The following is a 20,100-nucleotide window of genomic DNA, read 5'->3' on the forward strand; positions in this document are numbered from 1 at the left end:
ATGCAGTACAGGAACATAATCGATGCAGTACAGGTATGTTTACTAAGCAGTGCACTCCCCTACATTTGAAAAAATATTACGTAAGAGCAAAAACGTGAAAACAAAAAATGAGACCTGAACATGTAGTACGAAATGCGTGCACATGCAGTACAGAACCCTGATCAATGCAGTGCAAGAGTAGTTTGATAACCAGTGCACGCCCCTACGTTGAAAAAAATACTTAAGATAGAAAATACAAAGAAAAAAATTGACCACCACATGTGCATCCGGCCCCAGCCAGTCTCGTAGTAGGTCTCCGCCCACCGTAGGCGAGCTGTTCTGAGCCACAATGCATGGGGCCGGGCGCAAATGGGCCAAAAGGTCAGAGAGCATAGAGCATCTAGCGCTGTGTACAAGCACCAAATAAGTAACCAGAGGAGTTCGATACGGCTGCCTCGCCAGCGCTTATAAACAGATCGGGCGCGCCTTCCGCGGGCGGGGTGGGACTAAACATTAGGCCGCACACAACGCACCGGGAACCAGCCGTGCTCACAGGCCGACTTGGGCCCAAATGCGTCTTCACTCCCCGAACACAGCCCAACAAGGCCCACTAAGAAAAAACAATAACTTCAAAAAATAAAACATCAAAGAAAAATTAGAAAACATTTTTTAAATGAATAATAACAACAAAAGAAAAATGTGCGTGGGCACTGCCAGAAACTACAGTGCGTTATTAATAAATAAAACGCAGAAAGCCCGAAGTAAACGTACAAATGCAGTCCGCGACGCCAAACAATGCAGTTCTCCACGTGGAAGAACAAAGTATTTTTTTTCTTCTGAAATGCAGTTCTCCTTCTACTGCATTGCAGTCTCGCAAAAATGAAGAATGCAGCCCTGTTAGTTAAGCAAAGTAGTCCGCTATAAAATAAAGAACTGCATGAAAGAACTCCATCAAGAAACTAAATGTGCGTACATCTGTATCAATCCTAATCCGATATAATTCAGTGCACGAAAAAAAAATTCACTTCCATGCAGTACACTACGTGGACGTACGCAGTTATGTTCTGATATAAAAGAAGTGCACTTAATAGGAAAATTCACCGAAAACACAATCATCACATTTTCTGACAGTTGCGTGCATACCTGAACAAGTCACGAAAAAAGAGGACACGACGTTCCGGATTTCCAACGCACTAACAGAGCCTCCTCATAGCAGAACCTCTGTGTAGTTGCCACGTAACTAAAAACAGACCCCCACCACGCTACCAGCCCGCTCCACCTCTCCCACGTCCTGTCAAGGAGAGCACAGGAGAGCAGAGGAGAAAACACAACTGCTTCGTACCCCAAAAAACCCCATTGCATCTTCTTCTCCAAACTTCCTTTCACCAACCTCTTCTCTCCAGAACAAACACGAGAGAGCAGAGGAGAGTCATGGAGGATGCACCTTTTTACAAGCAGAGCCGCAAGTACACCAGGGAGCTCCACGACGTCGACCTCCACGGCAACCACAAGCTCCACGTCGTTTGCACAAGCAAGGGTGAAGACATGGACAAGATGCTGTCCACGCTCAGGAGGAAGCTCGGCGGAATGCCCGTCAAACTAGTCGGCGTTGATGTCGAGTACACGCACTACGTGAAGCCACAGCGGGCAGCAATGCTCCAGCTATGCGTAGAGAAAGAATGCCTTGTCTACCACATCTCTGCAGCTAAAGACAGGTCAGAATATAACTATCAATCTGTACTATTGATTGCCAATATTGATTTTAAATTTTCATCACTGCAATCGCCAATATTTAAACTTTGGTTTTCATTTTTGAAAAGCATGGCATATGAATTCATTGACAGTTTTCATCTGGCTCCATGTATGTCACTCATTTGCTTGATTCTTGAATTATATGATCTAGCAATACACGCAGTTTTATTTTGTTTTACCAAATACAAACTATTTGACTGAACAATAGAAAACTGCAACATTACTATACAAAACATGTATGAAATTCAGTTCAAGAATACAATCATGTACAAAACATGCATTGTTTATGCAATATATTATCAGATTTACTAGTTATGATGAACAAAGTATTAGCAACTATTCAATGTAACAGATTCAGATATTCATATTGCAGCTCAGTTTCAGACAAAACAAAAAACATTGGTACTCCTAAGAAAATAAACTATATTCACTCTATACAAACATCTTGCAGGCCAATGGAACTAGACAAATTCCTCATGAATGGTGAGTACACCTTCGTCGGATTCGCCATTGAAGGAGACAAAAGCAAACTGAAGCTATTTGGTTTGGAGATCAACTCCGACAACTACATTGATATTCAGGTGGAATGGAGAGACCCATACAATAAAAAGAAGTTTGACTCTTTGGTTGATGTTGCCGGCAGGATGATAGACATTCACTACAATGACATGAAGAAAAAAATTAACCGCCAGGAGGACCATACTCTGTGGGGATTCTGCCCACTGCCAGAAAAGCTTATCAAGTATGCAGCAATAGATGCATTCGCAACATATGAGTCATGGAGAATCATCTACGATGTCATCATGGGACTGGACAGGGCAAAAAGAGACAAAGAAGCAAAGCAGAAGAAGAACAAGGCTGTAATCCAATACGGCAACTAGAAAATAATTCAGGGCTATGTTTTAGTTTCACTTTACTTTAGTCGTTGTGTTGTTCTTTGTTTCATGTATGCAAGCTTTTGATTATGTCCATTGCTTCATATCGAACATTTCTTTTGTAAAAACAATGTCGTTTTAGAATTATCATTAAATTTTATTTCTGTTGTTTGCTTATGTGTCACAGTTTGCTTCTGATCAATTGCTTTCGCTGAAATTAGTTTGTGTTAGAACAAGTATCCAGAAAACTTTGAAAAAATTAATGTGTGATACCAAAACGTGAATACAGTTCACATAAGAAAAACAACGCAGTTCATGGAGTGTATACATGAAGTGCAGTACATGCACAAATGCAGAACAAAGGGGCTGCAGCAACTTTCGTTCATTGCAGTACTCAACGTTGGTGCAAGCAGTAGAAATGACATCATTTGTACTACCACGAAATATATATACTCCAAAAGAAAAAAATGCTTCAGATAAGGAAAAAAAATTAACCACCCAGCTACAACAAGGCCCCAGCCAGTCCCATAATAGGTCTCTAAAAAATGCGTGCAGTTCTCCAAAGTCTTACAAGGAAGTTCACTATATGTGTGCATGAAGTGCGGTACATGCTCAAAATGAACCACAAGAGAAGCACTTTCGTGCAGTGCACAACACAGAATTAGTGCACCTAATGCAGTACTTAATTGTAAGTCATGCAGTCCACAGCGTTGGCATAACCAGTCACAACTTTGGCACAAAGAAGGATGCACGCAGTGCAAAATGTGTACACGTGCAGCAGAGGACTATGACAAATGCAGTGCATATAGAAGCAACAAAGCAGTGCACACCCGTACACCAGAAAAATGATACGTAAGATGGAAAAACAATAAAGAAATATGCTACCCATGTAGTGGACAAAAATGTAGCGCAAACATGTGTAGTACGCAACCCCAGAGCCACACCCCTAAGATAGACAGGGAGGCGACGGGGTGTGACGGACTCGCCTGCGCATGCGGCGCCGCGGTACGCCGCTTCGCCGCCTGCTCCGGCTCGTTCCAGGCTCGGCCTCGCAGGAGGGGTGGGGAGGGGGGTCACGACCCCCCTCCCACCCCCCTGCTCGGCCTCGCGCTAACACACGCAGTGCGCTTGGTTGACAGGCGCAGTGCGGACATTCTGTTTATCCAACAATAGGACGCACGCAACCCTAGAGCCACACCCTTAAGATAGACAGGGAGGCGACGGGGTGTGACGGACTCGCCCGCGCATGCGGCGCCGCGGCACGCCGCGTCGCCGCCTGCTCCGGCTCGTTCCAGGCTCGGCCTCGCAGGGGGGTGGGGAGGGGGTCACGACCCCTCCTCCCACCCCCCTGCTCGGCCTCGCGCTAACACACGAAGTGCGCTTGGTTGACAGGCGCAGTGCGGACATTCTGTTTATCCAACAATAGGACGCACGCAACCCCAGAGCCACACCCCTAAGATAGATAGGGAGGCGACGGGGTGTGACGGACTCGCCTGCACATGCGGCGCCGCGGCACGCCGCGTCGCCGCCTGCTCCGGCTCGTTCCAGGCTCGGCCTCGCAGGATGGTGGGGAGGGGGGGTCACGACCCCCCTCCCACCCCCCTGCTCGGCCTCGCGCTAACGCACTTAGTGCACTTGGTTGAAACGCGCAGTGCGGACATTCTGTTAATCCAACAATAGGACACATGCAACCCTAGAGCCACACCCCTAAGATAGACAGGGAGGCGACGGGGTGTGACGGACTCGCCTGCGCATGCGGCGCCGCGGCACGCCGCGTCGGCGCCTGCTCCGGCTCGTTCCAGGCTCGGCCTCGTAGGGGGGGTGGGGAGGGGGGGTCACGACCCCCTCCCATCCCCTGCTCGGCCTCGCGCAAACGCACGCAGTGCGCTTGGTTGACAGGCGCAGTGCGGACGTTCTGTTTATCCAACAATAGGACGCACGCAACCCAGAGCCACACCCCTGAGATAGATAGGGAGGCGACGGGGTGTGACGGACTCGCCTGCGCATGCGGCGCCGTGGCACGCCTCGTCGCCGCCTGCTCCAGCTCGTTCCAGGCTCGGCCTCGCAGGGGGTTGGGGAGGGGGTCCTGCTCGGCCTCGCGCTAACGCACACAGTGCGCTTGGTTGACAGGCGCAGTGCGGACATTCTGTTTATCCAACAATAGGACGCACGCAACCCCAGAGCCACACCGCTAAGATAGACAGGGAGGCGACGGGGTGTGACGGACTCGCCTGCGCATGCGGCGCCGCGACACGCCGCGTCGCCGCCTGCTCTGGCTCGTTCCAGGCTCGGCCTCGCAGGGGGGTGGGGAGGGGGGTCACGACCCCCCCCACCCCCCTGCTCGGCCTTCTGCTAACGCACGCAGTGCGCTTGGTTGACAGGCGCAGTGTGGACATTCTGTTTATCCAACAATAGGACGCACGCAACCCCAGAGCCACACCCCTAAGATAGACATGGAGGCGACGGGGTGTGACGGACTCACCTGCGCATGCGGCGCCGCGGCACGCCGCGTCGCCGCTTGCTCCAGCTCGTTCCAGGCTCGGCCTCGCAGGGGGTGGGGAGGGGGGTCACGACCCCCCTCCTACCCCCCTGCTCGGCCTCGCGCTAACGCACGCAGTGCGGTAAGTACAAGGAATACAAAGAGCAAATACAAATCTATAAACAACCAAAAAAATGGGGGGGGGCAACCCCCCTCCTACCTTACAATACAAACAAATAAAAAAATAGCCAACTGAAGGACGCATCTTTAGGCAAAAAGCAGTGCACTTGGTTAGGCAAAAGCAGTGCAGTATCATAAAGCAACGCAGTTTCAAGATACACACATGAATGCAGGTCTGCGGCAAAAAAAGTGCAGCAAAAAGAAAAAACAGGTGCAACACAAACTTGTAGACAAATGCAGTCCTTTTTGTTGGACGAAGAAGTTCGGCATCACATGCAATGCAGTTTATGGGACACATAAGATACATATAAGCATGACAAAAATGCGAGTTCACACAGAACGTGTAAGTTCAACAAAAATAAAAATATACACATATATATACTGTATGAATTATTTATATAAAATACACATACAGATACATATTCGTCCATAAAAACACTGCTACAAAAAAGCAGACGAAAAATCACAACAACAGAAAAACAAAAGTCTTTTCATACATTATATACCTTAGACACCACACAGTACACAACATGAACCCCTAGTTCTTGTCCATACACAGGGTTTTTACCAAGTAGATTGTTACTGCGTCTGCGATTGCGACAGGGAAATAAGCCCGAGATTCGCAATCAGTTCTCGTAGCTAGAGCGACATGTCTTCATAACACAAGATGTTCGAAGAATTGAACAGCAGCTGGAACATGTACTGCGCCTTCCAATCTTCAACAGCAGGCTGAAAAAAGAAAAATTTAAAAAATGCAGACAGTGATTAAATAAAAGGTTGTCATAAAGAACAAAAAGTGAAAAAGTAAAATAATAAAAAAGTAACAAGAAAAAGAAGAAAACAGAGAAGGTGTTACGTCAGTTTTGATAATTTTCTCAACTAGACGTTGCCATCATACAACTGCGTCACCCTCAGAACATAGATTCCGCACTCGTTTGCTCCCTGCGCTGGCACGACCGGGTAAGAGGGCTTCTCTGCCAATTTAACCCAGTCAGGGTGGTTCTTAGATTTATACAATTTTTCACCATAAATCGCCTTCAGCAACTGAGTCATCCTCCTCATCTGGCAAAAAAAAGGAAGCACAATGTAAAAATAACACACACCACAAATCAAATTACTATTCAGACAAACCGAAAAATAAAAAAATTGTTCTCAACGTCTAGACAGTCCCTCTTTTAAATGCACGTGAGGTCATTTCCTTTTATCTACTTTTTTACAAGGATTATGGGGGGCCTGAGAAAAATGCAGTTCTGTCACGCACATGTTGCAGTGCACTACATAAACAAGTGTGGTTCTATGTGTGCTAACATTGCATGTGCAGTTTATAAAAAAAATGTAGTAAGAGAAACACAAAAAAAGCTCTGCACTTGGCAAGAAAAAATGACATACCACTTCAGTGCAATCTGAGTGGTAATCAGTCCTGCGCCACTTTGTCGTGACATCAGGATGGCCAGTGTACTTCCTAGTGTCATGGATATCAAACGTCTGGCGATGCTGGTTCATCATGTATAAGGAATAATGATCATCCTTGGAGCGCGGCATCATAATCTGTTCACATAAAAAAACAAAAAATGAAATGAAAAGTTATTTCGACACGTAGCACTAGGACCACTGTTACAAAAAATAACTATAAAAAGAAATGCAACAAACCAGAAAAATAAATGACAGGAAACAATGAACTTACCAGTTTTGCATCCAACAGGTTTACGTCGTCACTCACAAAAACCTTGAACTGGTTAACTGCATCTTGTAAAACAAACGTGCTATGCACAACTGGCAACACAGGGTTTCCTTCATCATCTCTCGTCACAAAGGTTTCCATCTGAAGAACATACTGCAAAGAAAAAATAACAAAAAAAGAAATGAAAAAAGGAATAAACAATGCATTCAGGCATGGACATAAAAAACCAGTACAATAGAAAAAAATGACAGCACACGTTTACCGTGATAAATAAGGGTGAAAGTAGCACACGTTCACCAGAATGATAAACTAAACCCATTTCAGGGTCTTGCTTCCAGTACTTAATGACAAAATCCATGAGATACGAATCCATTAAAGCTCCTTTGCCAAATTTATTATATATATATAGTCAACATTGTAAGTATCAAGATCACCAAAAGGACTATGCACCATAAAGAACGCATTCCTGCAGTAAACATACATATATGGGATCAATAAAAATAAAATTAAAAACAAAACACACAAAAAGGATTAAGCACACACACATAAAACTTACTCATTGTATTTGGTTACAAAATCTTTGCTCAGAACAAGATCCTTTATTTTCCTCGCCTCATCAATATATTTAAACCTCGGAGGCTTCAATTTCTCTATGGAGCATCTCAACTTAAAAGCCCTCTCATCTGCCCTCTTTTCGAAAATATTTCAACGTCATCCTCAGGAGGGCGATTAATTGCTACACTCCTAGCCCTAGTGGTGCGAGGACATGGCGTAACAAAATCATCATCATCATCAACATCAAACACATCGCGTGGAGAGGTAGGTCGAGAAACACTTCTACCATCAGGTCGAGACGCCACAACTGTGTTCAAACCATCTCCAGCCAAAGAACCAGAATTATCTGGAGAGATTTCAATGACAATCCTCCATAACCACCTCAGAACCCTGGGACTCGAACAGTGACGTACAACCTTCATCAAAACCTAAAACCGTGTAGAAAAAACATGGAAACACTCAGCACAAAAAACAAAACCTAAAAACATGTAATACACGTAATTAAAATAAAAAATGCAGTTCACTAAAAGAATAGAATGCAGCACAATTGTCTACAACAATGCAGTCCACTTGTCTACAGCAATGCAGAACAAAAAATGTATACAACAATGCAGCCCACTTGTATACAACAATGCAACCCACTTATGAAGAACAATGTAGCTCACTTGCCCAAAAAATAAAATGCATCTCACTAACACAAAAAAAATATACACATCAATTCTAAATCACGAACTTAACTAAACAAACTAGTAAAAAAAGCCCGTAAGAGCCAGAAGCAAGCAATACACAAAAAATAAATAAAGGAAGGATAAAGAAGTTCACTAAAACAACCTTTATCTGCAAAAATTAAAAGTGATGTTAAATCAAGGGAACACTTTCTCGATGTGAGCCAACTATAGAGCATGGCCTTTCTGATGTAGCCAATGTGCTCCACCCCAAACTGAGCAACTCGAACACCATCCCAAGTCTGCAAGAATTAAAACATATAGAATCCACAATCATGCCTGCAATAAAAGAATAAAAAACATCAGTTCACAAATATGAAATAAAAAAACTTGAGCAGTATGGATAAGAGGGGCTGTACGGAAACACACCCATTTGGCTGCATTGGGACAATGACATGTTTCAACACAAATCCATCAAGTGTAGGAGGATTTAGCGGCTCATTAGAACTTGAGCTTCCTTCTTTCCATGCACGCTTGATATTTTTAACCATCCTCCTAAAAACCCTGATCGCATCCGCACTGCCAGGTTTATTGAGCGAGTCAAGAAATTCAAACCGCCTTTCTTTCACATTTAACGCAACTACACAATAATGACCAACGCCATCCCTCATATGTGGCGGATCAAAAGTTGCAAAAAGGACCTATTCAAAGGATGAAAAAATAAATAAAAGTATTATAAGAAGAAGAAACAAAACACTATAAAAACAAACACGCAAAAATATAGTATTCGACACATAAAAACGTTACTCACCATATCCTTTTTATCAACACGCTCCTCGGCTTTTGAAGAGAACGTCATTTTAACACTCCTTCCTACAGTACCACCATTCCAAATATTTGTCTGCCAATACAAAACCAAAAAATCAAATAGTGCTCAAGAAAACATGTCGTCGCACGAAATCAGAAAAGAAAATCAAAAAAATAAAACAAAAATTTCTGCATTCTTACACAAATATGGTACGGGACAACCATTGTCGGAGATCCCTTAAACTTATCTACCAGCAAAGAAACCCCAAGATCTACAAGTCTTGTAGTGAGCATCCCTTTATCCCAAAAGGATTGACCAACTTCGCCAATGGTAATATCACCCAACTCAGTCTTAAAAGCAATCATGTCCCTGAATTTTTCATGAAAAACTGAAACATAAGATACTAAAAAAAATAACAACAAAGAAAAAGGGCTAAAACCAAAATTAGAAAATACATATGAACAAAACAATTTCTAAAAAAATCATACTTCATCTTCTTGTCCTTCCGAACAGGAGAGCTGGATCAATGCTCGATGGTGTCACAACAGGAAGTTCGTCATCTGTAATAAAAAAGATGAAGTTCACTTATCCAAATAATGAAGTTCAAATATTAAGCCAAGGAAATTCTGCTAGCTATTTTGAAAATCATAAACAAAAGATTAAGTTTCACTTATCATTAAACATCTAATACAGATACCATAGTAATTAAACAAAAATGAAATGAGAAAAACTTCAACTGTACTGTTCAAAACAAAACTCTTGCCTTCAGTGTCAGAGTCTTCATGTTCTTGTTCTTCAGAGCTGACCAATACATTTTCTTGGATAGGTTGCGACGAATCCAACACAACATCACTGGACTGCCCTTCTGCAGCAACATCACATTATCTGGATTTACAACAGTCTGGTCAACCGCAACGTCCTTAGATACTTCAGCTACATGAGGCTCCACTCTCGATACTTCAGGAACATCGTTGGCCGCCAGACAAACACGGGAAGCAACAACACTAACAGCAGGGACGACATTCTCCACCGGCTTTTCAATGCCACAATTAGAATCTTCATGCCGGCTGGGGGAAACAACATCATGGGATTGTTGAGCTACAGAAGGGTCTGCAAGGTCGACGGCAACCGATGCAGAAGCACCAACACTGCCACCACCATCAACAGCACAACCGCCCTGATTCAGATCAACGTGAACTTCCACGTTTTCTTCTCCAGGCTGTGGAAAGATTAAGAAACAAACAATAACACAAAACTGAGCGTGGGGATAATTAACACAACAAACAACTGCAACCCACGTGTATCAAAACAACTACAACTTCAACACACATATACGTAAAAAAAGAACTGCAGTTCACTTTGTCACACGTTGCAGTTCAGATATGTTAAATACTGAAGCTCACTTATGTAAAACATTCTGGACCACGCATGCGAAATTGAATGTGGTTCACTTCTGTCAAAGCCCGAAGCTCACACATGTAAAACTATTGCAGCTAACATATGTAAATGAAAATGCATATGACTGAGCATAACACCGCACATCAAGTTTATAACAAAAAAAATAGATTACAACACACTAACAGAACAAGTAATACAACTATACCTTATCAGCTACAACATCCGGAGGGGACGATGCATCACCCAAGACCTCATCCTTCCCAGAGCCATCGTAGGACTCTTTGTGCACATCACAAGCAGCAACAACAGTCTATGGGCATAGAAGAAACCAAAAACGAAAATAAGATGGTTACGACAAAAAAAGAAAAAAAATTCAACTATGCACAAGCAGTACACACTTTACAACCGTGAAGTACACAAAAAATACAATAAAAATGGAAAGCAACAAATGCAAGTTTAAGAAGAGGGACACATGGCAGAACAGACATGGCAGAAGTACTTGTACCTGACCAATTCCATCGTCCCTAGTTCCATGGACACCAGAAGATTCCACTCCAGCCTATCACAAAAAACAAAAAAAGTGAGGAGCAGTCCACATAATAAACAAAAGAGGTTCAAAGCAACAAGAAACCTAGAACATACATTATCAACGACAACCCCAGCGTCCTGACGGTTCATTTCATCCAAAATATGCCCAACATCCTTCTCATACCGACCGCATTTTTCCTCCCGTGTATGTCTCAATTGAGCATAGGAAGACCGAACATTCGTCACTGCAATCTTCAGGCTTTCAATCACGCCACAATCAAAATTGTGAGCAGCAACAATATCTTCATCTCGTGGGCCTTGGCCAACAGGGAAAAAACTAGCAACTGTCCTCAACCTGTCACCAGAGGTTGGCAAATCTTCAGTCAACTTCAAAACCTTCACAAGAAGCTCATCAATCTCCTCGTGTTTTTTGCCGCCAACAAATGTCTGTTTAGAAGAGCTTCTATTATAAAACATCTGTCTAGCCATGAAACCACGAGTACGCGGCACCTCATCATCACGGGCAGGAAGCTGGCTACATATAGGCTCATAAAACTAGCATGAGTGCTAGGTCCCGCATCAGAGCTGCCGCATACAACTGCAACAGGACGGTTGTACACAATATCACCTGACGCCTTCCGCTGCAAAAAAAAGACAAGAGGCAAAGACAAGTACACATGTGAGTACTAGAAAAGTTCAGATTTATAATGGCTGCACCTTTAAAAAAACTGATATTAAAAACTCAGATGCACTAACCGGCAGCTTCCCAAATTTGTAAGTTTCCAAGTAAATCTTTCCCTTCACAAGCACATCCTCATTGTATAACTTCATCAGGTCTTTGGTCGTCAGGTATGACGCACGTGGCGTCAACGTGTGCATGACTGAAAATTTGCGAAGCTTCAAGCAGTCAAGATACATAATCAGGGGGGCAATGGCACAACCCTCTGCACAATTCTGCTTGCTGCCTTCTGTTTGCCACCTCACCACAGCTGCCTGCAACTCATCAACAACAAGCTGGCAAAAGTCCATCTGAGCCATAGCCGCATAATCCATGTTCTCTACCATTGCAGCAACTCTACCCAAATGAACTGCAGGCCCGGGGCACAGCAAATTCTGGTAGAGTATCAGGAAGAACACCTTCACAGCAAGGTCAACAGTCACATGATCATCTTCCTCCACCAACGCCTTCAACTTCTCAAGCAAGTCCTTGACCCTTATACTTTTTGAACGGTAAAAGCCAAGCTCATCCTTGAGGGCACTCAATGAGTCATCATGGCCGCTGGCAGCAGGCATGGGTGCAGTGTGACGTCCCATGGGTAAATCAAAAATGTGATGAACTGCATCACAATTGATTCGAAGAACCCTGCCATTCCCAAAGTCCATTATCATGGTGGCAGGGTCAATCAACCCCATCAGATAGCACATAAGAATGCGCGACACATTTTTCTTTACTGTCAGTTCAAAGACAACACCAAATCCAGCATCCCGAACACGACTACAGTGTGCCTCTTTCAACAAGGCAGCAGCCTTGCAAACAGTGGGAAGCGACAAACGTACGGTCTTGTTAAATCGAGAATCATCTCCCTCAGCATCATCTTCAGCTGCATTGCTCTTACTAGACTTCTTCCTCTGTGTAAAGGGAAATGCAATCCACATTAGAAGACTAGCCATAAAAAAAGAGACAGAGAAAACACAGATAGAATAACAATGAAGAAAACAAATGCAGTCCACTTCAACAAACCTTTGGAACAACATCCACCTCCTCGCCAGAGTCACCACAAAAATCTTCATCGACATCGTCACGGGCACGCTTGGGTAGACTCTTAGATGAACCACAGTCTTTGCGTCTACCACTATGAATATCCCTCACAAAATCAGCAAGCACAAAGTCGTCATCATCAGAGTTGGGACCTTCAGTGACATGTAGTCGCTTGCAGTGAGGATCATCCTTTCCGCCAGCTTCAGCAGTTCTCTTGCCAAGATTCTTGTTCATGCCAGCAACACGTGGACTCCGCCGAGGTGTACCACCTTCCTCAGCAACAGTACTCAGCTTCTTCTTCTGCAAAGAAGGCTTCTTCACCTTGGCAAATTTGGCACCATTGGCACCATCTGCAGCTCTCCTCTGCTTCTCCTTCTCCGCAAACTCTTTTGAGTCACTTTCAAACCTCGACTTCTTCTTGCTTTGCTTCAACTCATATTCACGAAGCTGTTCCGAGACCATCCAATCCTGTGTAACTTCCTCTGTACCATCAACAGACTGCAACTGTGTCTCAGACAAAACGGGACGTCTCTGGTCAAAGCTCACACCAACATTACCCTCTGCAAAATAATGGTCAATCAATTGAGTAACCTCCTCAAACCCATGCGCCCCAGCATGGAAAACAGACACTGCGTCAAAATGAAGTTTGACTATGGTCGTTAAAAAGTGCACAAAAAGAACAAATGCAGTACACTTAGACATATGAAATGCAGTGCTCCAACCATAAGCTAAAAATAAAAATTAATGCATTGCACAAAAAACTTGAATAAAACAACAATGCAGTTCACACATACATATAGTGGAGTTCACATATAGAAAATAAAATACAGTGCTGCATACACTAATTTCATGTTTCTTCCCAACAAAATGCCGGACTAGATACAGCAAGGCAACACCAATTGGTACAACATCAAAGTAACCAGCATACACAAAATAAACAAATCAATCACATACCAGAAGGAGGGGCCACACTTATGGGAGAAGTTTCAATCGGCGAATTCAATTGATGTCCTCCCTCCACACCATGATCCTTACCACCAGGACAACGAGACCCAATTGGCGTATCATTATGAGAACCACAATCACCTACTTGATTCAAAAAGAACAAGAAACAGAAATTACAAAACATCACGTGACAAAATAATGCAAACGAACGCTGACAACTAACAGAGGATAAACCAATATGCAGGATGATTTAGGAAACTAGATAAACACCAAACAAAATAAACAAAAAGCCTAAAATAAGCACTCCACATACCCTAAATTCCTCCTCCCACTCTGCTCGACGAAGACATGGCGTTTGCCTGCAACACAACGACGAAGTGACAGATTTAAGCAACAAAATTGGCGAAAATATCACGAAACCCTAGATCCACCTTGCTACACAAGAGTATCGACTCCAAAATCGAGATAAAATCGGCTGCCTACGGAAAAATTACACAAGCAAAAACAGCAACAGCAACTACGAGAATAACAAAACAAGACGAGCGGATGATCAAGACCGAGAACAACCGAAACGTACCACAAAAAAGGTGCCGCGCAGGCGGCGGCGGCGACGACGGGGAGGGGGGAGGGTGTAGCGACGGCAACGGACAGGAAAGGGCCGCGGGAGTGCAGCGGCAAGGGCTCACGGAGCGGACGACGCGGAATGCAGGAATAAGAACCTCTTGAGGGCTGCGGTTTCTCGGGCGACGGTGGTTGCTGCGGGCGATGGCGGTTTTGCTCGAGGGAGGAACTGCAAGAGAGGAGAGGGGATTGTTCTCGGTCTCTCTCCCTGTCAGCAGAGCGGTGGGACGCCTGGAACGGACACGTAGGAGTCCCGCGTGTGGCAAAAGGCAACATAAAACGGGCCAGCCCAAAAACGGCCCGGCTAAAATAAGAAAGACCACATCAAAACGCACATGATGCAGTTCTCTATGAAGAACAATGAAGTTCCGTCTGTAAAAATAAAAATAAAATAAACGCAATTCGTAAAAAAAGTTAAAACCAAAAAAAACACGCATGTTAAGAAAACGCATCCGAAAAGAAAAAGTCTACATTCAAATAAGTGCCACACAAAAAATGGGGGCCCCCAACTCCCCTACCCCTCCCGTACAGGGACAACAGTAAGTACAGGCAAAAAAATTGATGCAGTACGCAGCACTAGAAAGATGCAGTGCATCTAGCTACACGAAGCAGTACGGTTTAGCAAATCCAGTTCCGGATTACCTACATGAATAAATACATGGTATAGAACACAGCGAAAAACTTGTAAAATTGCGGAATACATTGTACCTTATTCAGGGGCTCCAGCAAGGACACACAAAAAATACTGTGAAGTAAGCAACTGTACACAACATGCAGTTCTTCGTTGCACACGATGCAGTGCGGAACTCTAACCAATGCAGTTTCGTTATCACGCAGGATACATATAGACGTCACAAAATGCCCGTTCACACAGAAAGTGGTGGCTAAAAAAATCTACTGATCAAAAATAAAAAAACCACGTTAAAAAACACCACATTCGCATACAACCACCCAATCGGAGCGGTTCCATCGCCACAAGCCCACGACCACAGACGCAACACCAACCCACAATCTGCACAAACCGCATCGTCAGCGAGATCGTGCAGTTCATCCGATGCGGCCATCCCACCCCGCGCCCTCCCCTTAAATTCAGACCCCTGCCATAGGCCTTCTCATCCACAACAACACAAGTATCCATTGCGCTGCCAGCAAATCGCTCCATCACATCCATCTCCACGTAAAACACCAAGCCCTACTACCGGCCATGGCGTTCGCCGACGAGTACCAGGGCGTGGAGGCGCACGGCAACACCAAGTTGCACGTCATCCATACCAACGACAACAAACAGGTGGCGACCACCCTCGCGCAGTACGAGCGCCACCTCAGCCTCCAGCGCCACAAGATCGTCGGCATTGATCTTGAGTACAACAACGAGCCTGAAGCGACGCAGAAATCCGCCCTCTGCCAACTCTCCATCGGCAAGAAACACCCGGTGCTGCTCTTCCTACTGAGCGCCGCTGAAAGGTGCACCGTCTTCGACAACTTCCTCGCCGACCCCAGGTACACCTTTGCAGGCTTCTCCATCGACGGCGACAAAAAAAGGCTAGAGCGCGTCAATCTGGAGGTCGCCAACTTCGTCGACATCCAGAAGGAGGGGAGGGTGCCCGAGGCAATCAAGGAGTTGGACTCCCTTGGAGACGTCTCCGGCATGCTCATCGACGACTACTACAACAACATGAAGAAGAAGATCACCGACGACGAGCACAAGCGCTGGGCCACCCTGCCTCTGTCCATGAGGCACATCGAGTACGCGGCAAAGGATGCCTACGCAGTGTACGAGATATGGAACCGCATCACCCTCACCCAGGACGGGCTTCGCTGTGCAAAGCTGGAGAAGGAGGACCCCCCAAGAAGCGCGCCAGGAGTAGCTGGGGATGGGGAGACGATGACTAGTGAAGAAGAAGATGGTGCCGACCAAAGAACAACCAATGCCAGGGTCGTTTTAGAATTATCATCAAATTTGCTTTATGTTGTTTGCTTATGTATCGTTAGTTTGCTTGTGATCATTTGCTTTTGTTGAACTTAGTTTGCTTGCCATGCAGAATCGTTTGTAATGATGTGAACTTTGATTATGTTAGATTGCTTTCTGTTGAAATTAGTTTGCTCATGATGAACTTGTCGTACAGAATTCCTGTGATAATTTGTTTTCTATTGTTTGCTCATGTATCATTAGATTCGAGCAGTGTGCAAAATGGACGCATGCAGTGCAAGTTGTGTACCAATGCAATACATAATCTGTCAAATGAAGTTTACACATACCCAACAAAGCAGTGCACGCCCCTAAATTTGGAAAAACGAATAGATAAGAGAAAAAACACAAAAGAAAAATGCGATTTGTATATGTAGTGCGGAAATATATGAACGTGCACTACAGGAACATAATCAATGCAGTACAAGTATGTTTACTAAGCAGTGCACTCCCCTACATTGGAAAAAAGATTACATAAGAGCAAAAACATGAAAACAAAAAAATGAGAACTGTGCATGTAGTACGGACTGCGTGCACATGCAGTACAGAAAACTGATCAGTGCAGTGCATAGATGGTTTACAAAGCTGTGCATGCCCCTACATTGAAAAAAATAGAAAAAAAATTGACCACCCAGGTGTAGCCGGCCCCAGCCAGTCTCGTCGTAGGTCTGCGCCCACAGTAGATGAGTCGTTCTGAGCCACAATGCGTGGGGCCGGGCGCACATGGGCCCACAGGTCAGAGAGCATAGAGTAGCGAGCGCCGTGTATAAGCGCCCAAATAAGTAACCAGAGGAGCTCGATACGGCTGCCTCGCCAGCGCTTATAAACAGGTCGGGTGCGCCTTCCGCGGGCGAGGTGTGACTAAACATTAGGCCGCACACAACGCACCGGGAACCAGCCGTGCTCACAGGCCGACTTGGGCCCAATGCGTCTTCACTCCCCGAACACAGGCCCAACACACAAAAAGAGAGGCCACTAATTTTTTTTAAAATAATCCCACGTACCATACACAAACGCAGGCCCAACCACGCGTTTCGCGGTTCGTCTTGATATGACAATGCAGTTCGCTATTTTCAGGTATGCAGTCCTCTTACTACTCAAATGCATTCACGCACACTGAATCAGAACCAATCCGCCACCTAACACCAACCACAAACATTTATTACTTCCGTTGGTCAATTGGTTGCATAAAAACGTATCCATTCGTGCTCCAGACTAACACAACGCCTCCCCCGTTCCTCTTTTTCTTCAAATCGTAGATCTAGGGTTCATCCCATCCCCAGCTCTTCTATAGAATTACACTGAACCCGCCATGGACTGTAAGTGCGGGTGTTTGGCAAGGATGGCGCCGGTAGCGGACACATGCGTGTACGCAGAAGGTCTAGAGCTCACCAACACCGTGTGGCGCAGCATGCTCGGGTGCCTGATGATACCCAACAGGGGGTTTCAACCGCCATTTCTTCATCGCCTCACAACCGCAGATCTACAGGAAAGTTGGGTATGTTTTTTCCCTCACAATTTTGGACATAATCTACCTGCAAATCCACATCTGAATATATAATTCAATCAATTTGTTCAGTAGTGTCAACAAAATACAAAACATAATTTGTATTGTTGTTCTGATTTGTTAGCTATTAAGACTAGATGCTTTCACCTATTTTTCTTCAGTACCACAACACATGAACAAAAAAGAGGGTCAGTAGATCAGTATTTTTGTTCTCTTAACATGCTAGCGAAGTACACTGTAAATGACCTTGCAGTACAAACATGTTACAGTATAATATATATCCTAGTAAAACTAGAGGTCAATTCCGTATATAAGTTTGTTCATACATTGCAACTACTTTATAAAAAATAGTAGTCATATATATGTACATATTTAACTCAACATAAAACAGATCATCCTAAGTATAAAGAATGGGTATATATATGTTCATACATTGTTATTTACTTATAAACATTCTTTTTTCATCCTTTCCAAAATGCAGAAACTGCCATCCACAGTAAAATTTCCTGCTGCGAGTTCAGGGAAGGTTACTTTGGAGACAGTACACAAGAATGGGTATGGAGACATGCAAGCTGACTACCACATAGACTCTGAAGAATGCATCAACATAACTACTGGTTGAAAAGAATTTGTCTCCCAGAATGGCTTTGAGGTCGGAGAAGTGGCCATGCTGTTTTTCTACAAAGAAGAAGACTCCCTGAAGTTCACAATATTTGCACTGTAGGCAGTCGAAATATGAATCAAGCCATCGGTGGCATATTTCTAATGCTTTGCTAATGCTGTACGCTTTTAAAATTATGTCCACCACACACTTTGAACGGTGCCTATTTAAAGTATGCAACCTCATCTGCATCATTTTATCACCCATTTTTAGACAAGTTGCTGCTGGCAGTAATGCAGTTCTCTCAAACACATAGTTGGTCCTAAATATTAAAAAACAGTCATTTGAACAGTAACAATGCAATGCGAATGGTCGAAACTTTGTAGTTAACATATGATGTTCAAAAGAATTCTCATAGTATTCAGTTCGAAAAAATTGTCATAATAACTATTCAGCTAACAAAAGCATATAATGGACCATCTATTCTAATAGCACAATAGAAGATTAACCATACTGCTAATGCAGTACGAAAGTACATATTATGCAGTCCTCTAAAACACAGAATGCAGTTTAAGAAAAGAGAAATCTCATAAGCTATCATGACCACTGTAATACAGCTAAGACGAAGTACACTGCTAACGAAAATGCAGTGCACTACAGCGTATGCCAGAACAACAACAATAAAATTAAAGCAGTAGAAATACAGATATGTCGTAGACTAATAGAGGTGCCAATTCAATCGCACTTACATAACTCGCCTAACAATTGTCCAACAACTAAACTATAGAAAAATACCCTGCAAAAAACTACACCGAACACATGGCAAACTGGACGAACATCATCAGCTTTTATTTAAAAATTGCAAATCAAAGAATGAGAATTATACCTGCAATACAATGAATTAAAACCAACAGCGATAGTAATTACAAGATTCAAAAACACATCGAGGCGCAAAATCCAGAAAATCAACAAGAACAGAGGAGTGGACGAAGCTCACCCGCCCACACAACCAAATTCGCGGGAACTGGAAACTAACTCCTAAAAATTACACAATTTCTAGTGTAAAAGGTGCGATTAAACGAACGATATCAAACAATTCCGACTAACAAACAACATCCGAGCGCCAAAGTGTCGATTCCGACACGAACACGAACGAACAGAGAAAAACTCGCCCGCCAAATCCCTCGATTTACCAAGATTTTAGTCGTTTTTCCTGTAAATTACAAAGAATAAAGGTCAACTGACATCCATAAACAAATTAAATCATCCCACAACACCCGATTCCACACAGAATACGCGGGCGTACTAAAAAACCGTTCATTACCCGTATATCCGCCATTCCGTTCCGTCAAAGACAAAGGAACATGACTGAAACTCCATAGCTGACTTGACGATCATGCTTCGCACAAGAGCCTCCCTTATATCCGCCATTACCCGTTTGCAATCTGATGTACTATCTCCGTCCTGGTTTATTGGTCCTCTTCGTATTTTGTGTAAAAAATTGACTATAAATTTAACTGACAAAATGTTATTGCATGTCATGCATTAATATTTTCCTAATTAACTTCATGATCAAAGTTTGGCATAAAATACTATGAGGACCAATAAACCAGGACCGAGGAGGGCCCGCCGTAGCCTCCCGACACGCCAAGGAGTTGCATGTGAGAGGGGAGGTGGGTGAACTGAAGTGGCGGCGAGTAAGTGGCAAGCTGGTGTCCGGGGTGGGTGTCCAACGTTAATGAGGTCTACAGCTGTGATAGTAATAGAGGAGGGCCCGCGTGTGCAGTTGGATTAATGT

At 44.0% G+C, this 20,100-nt stretch overlaps 2 protein-coding genes across 2 annotated transcripts; both read left to right on the forward strand.

The window, feature by feature from the left end:
- Nucleotides 1–1,410: 1,410 nt before the first annotated feature.
- Nucleotides 1,411–2,612, forward strand: LOC109752588 (3'-5' exonuclease-like). The gene is made up of 2 exons (XM_020311488.1): nucleotides 1,411–1,694; nucleotides 2,183–2,612. Exons 1-2 carry the CDS (start codon nucleotides 1,411–1,413, stop codon nucleotides 2,610–2,612), a joined length of 714 nt encoding a protein of 237 aa, XP_020167077.1.
- A 12,817-nt stretch (nucleotides 2,613–15,429) lies between these two features.
- Nucleotides 15,430–18,425, forward strand: LOC141040698 (uncharacterized). Its single transcript, XM_073506816.1, has 3 exons — nucleotides 15,430–16,132; nucleotides 18,183–18,256; nucleotides 18,342–18,425. The coding sequence occupies exons 1-3, from the start codon at nucleotides 15,430–15,432 to the stop codon at nucleotides 18,423–18,425; spliced, it is 861 nt and encodes a 286-aa protein (XP_073362917.1).
- Nucleotides 18,426–20,100: the final 1,675 nt, after the last annotated feature.

Source organism: Aegilops tauschii, chromosome 2, assembly GCF_002575655.3.
Source record: "Aegilops tauschii subsp. strangulata cultivar AL8/78 chromosome 2, Aet v6.0, whole genome shotgun sequence".
In the NCBI taxonomy this organism is placed as follows: Eukaryota; Viridiplantae; Streptophyta; class Magnoliopsida; order Poales; family Poaceae; genus Aegilops; species Aegilops tauschii.

Excerpts from the sequence above, each read along its gene's own strand:
- LOC141040698 (XM_073506816.1), top strand. The coding sequence starts at position 15,430 with ATGGCGTTCGCCGACGAGTACCAGGGCGTGGAGGCGCACGGCAACACC. Across the intron at positions 16,133-18,182 it reads GACTAGTGAAGAAGAAGATG|AAACTGCCATCCACAGTAAA; the intron begins GTGCCGACCAAA and ends TCCAAAATGCAG. Across the intron at positions 18,257-18,341 it reads GAGACAGTACACAAGAATGG|AATGGCTTTGAGGTCGGAGA; the intron begins GTATGGAGACAT and ends TTTGTCTCCCAG.
- LOC109752588 (XM_020311488.1), top strand. The coding sequence starts at position 1,411 with ATGGAGGATGCACCTTTTTACAAGCAGAGCCGCAAGTACACCAGGGAG. Across the intron at positions 1,695-2,182 it reads ATCTCTGCAGCTAAAGACAG|GCCAATGGAACTAGACAAAT; the intron begins GTCAGAATATAA and ends AACATCTTGCAG.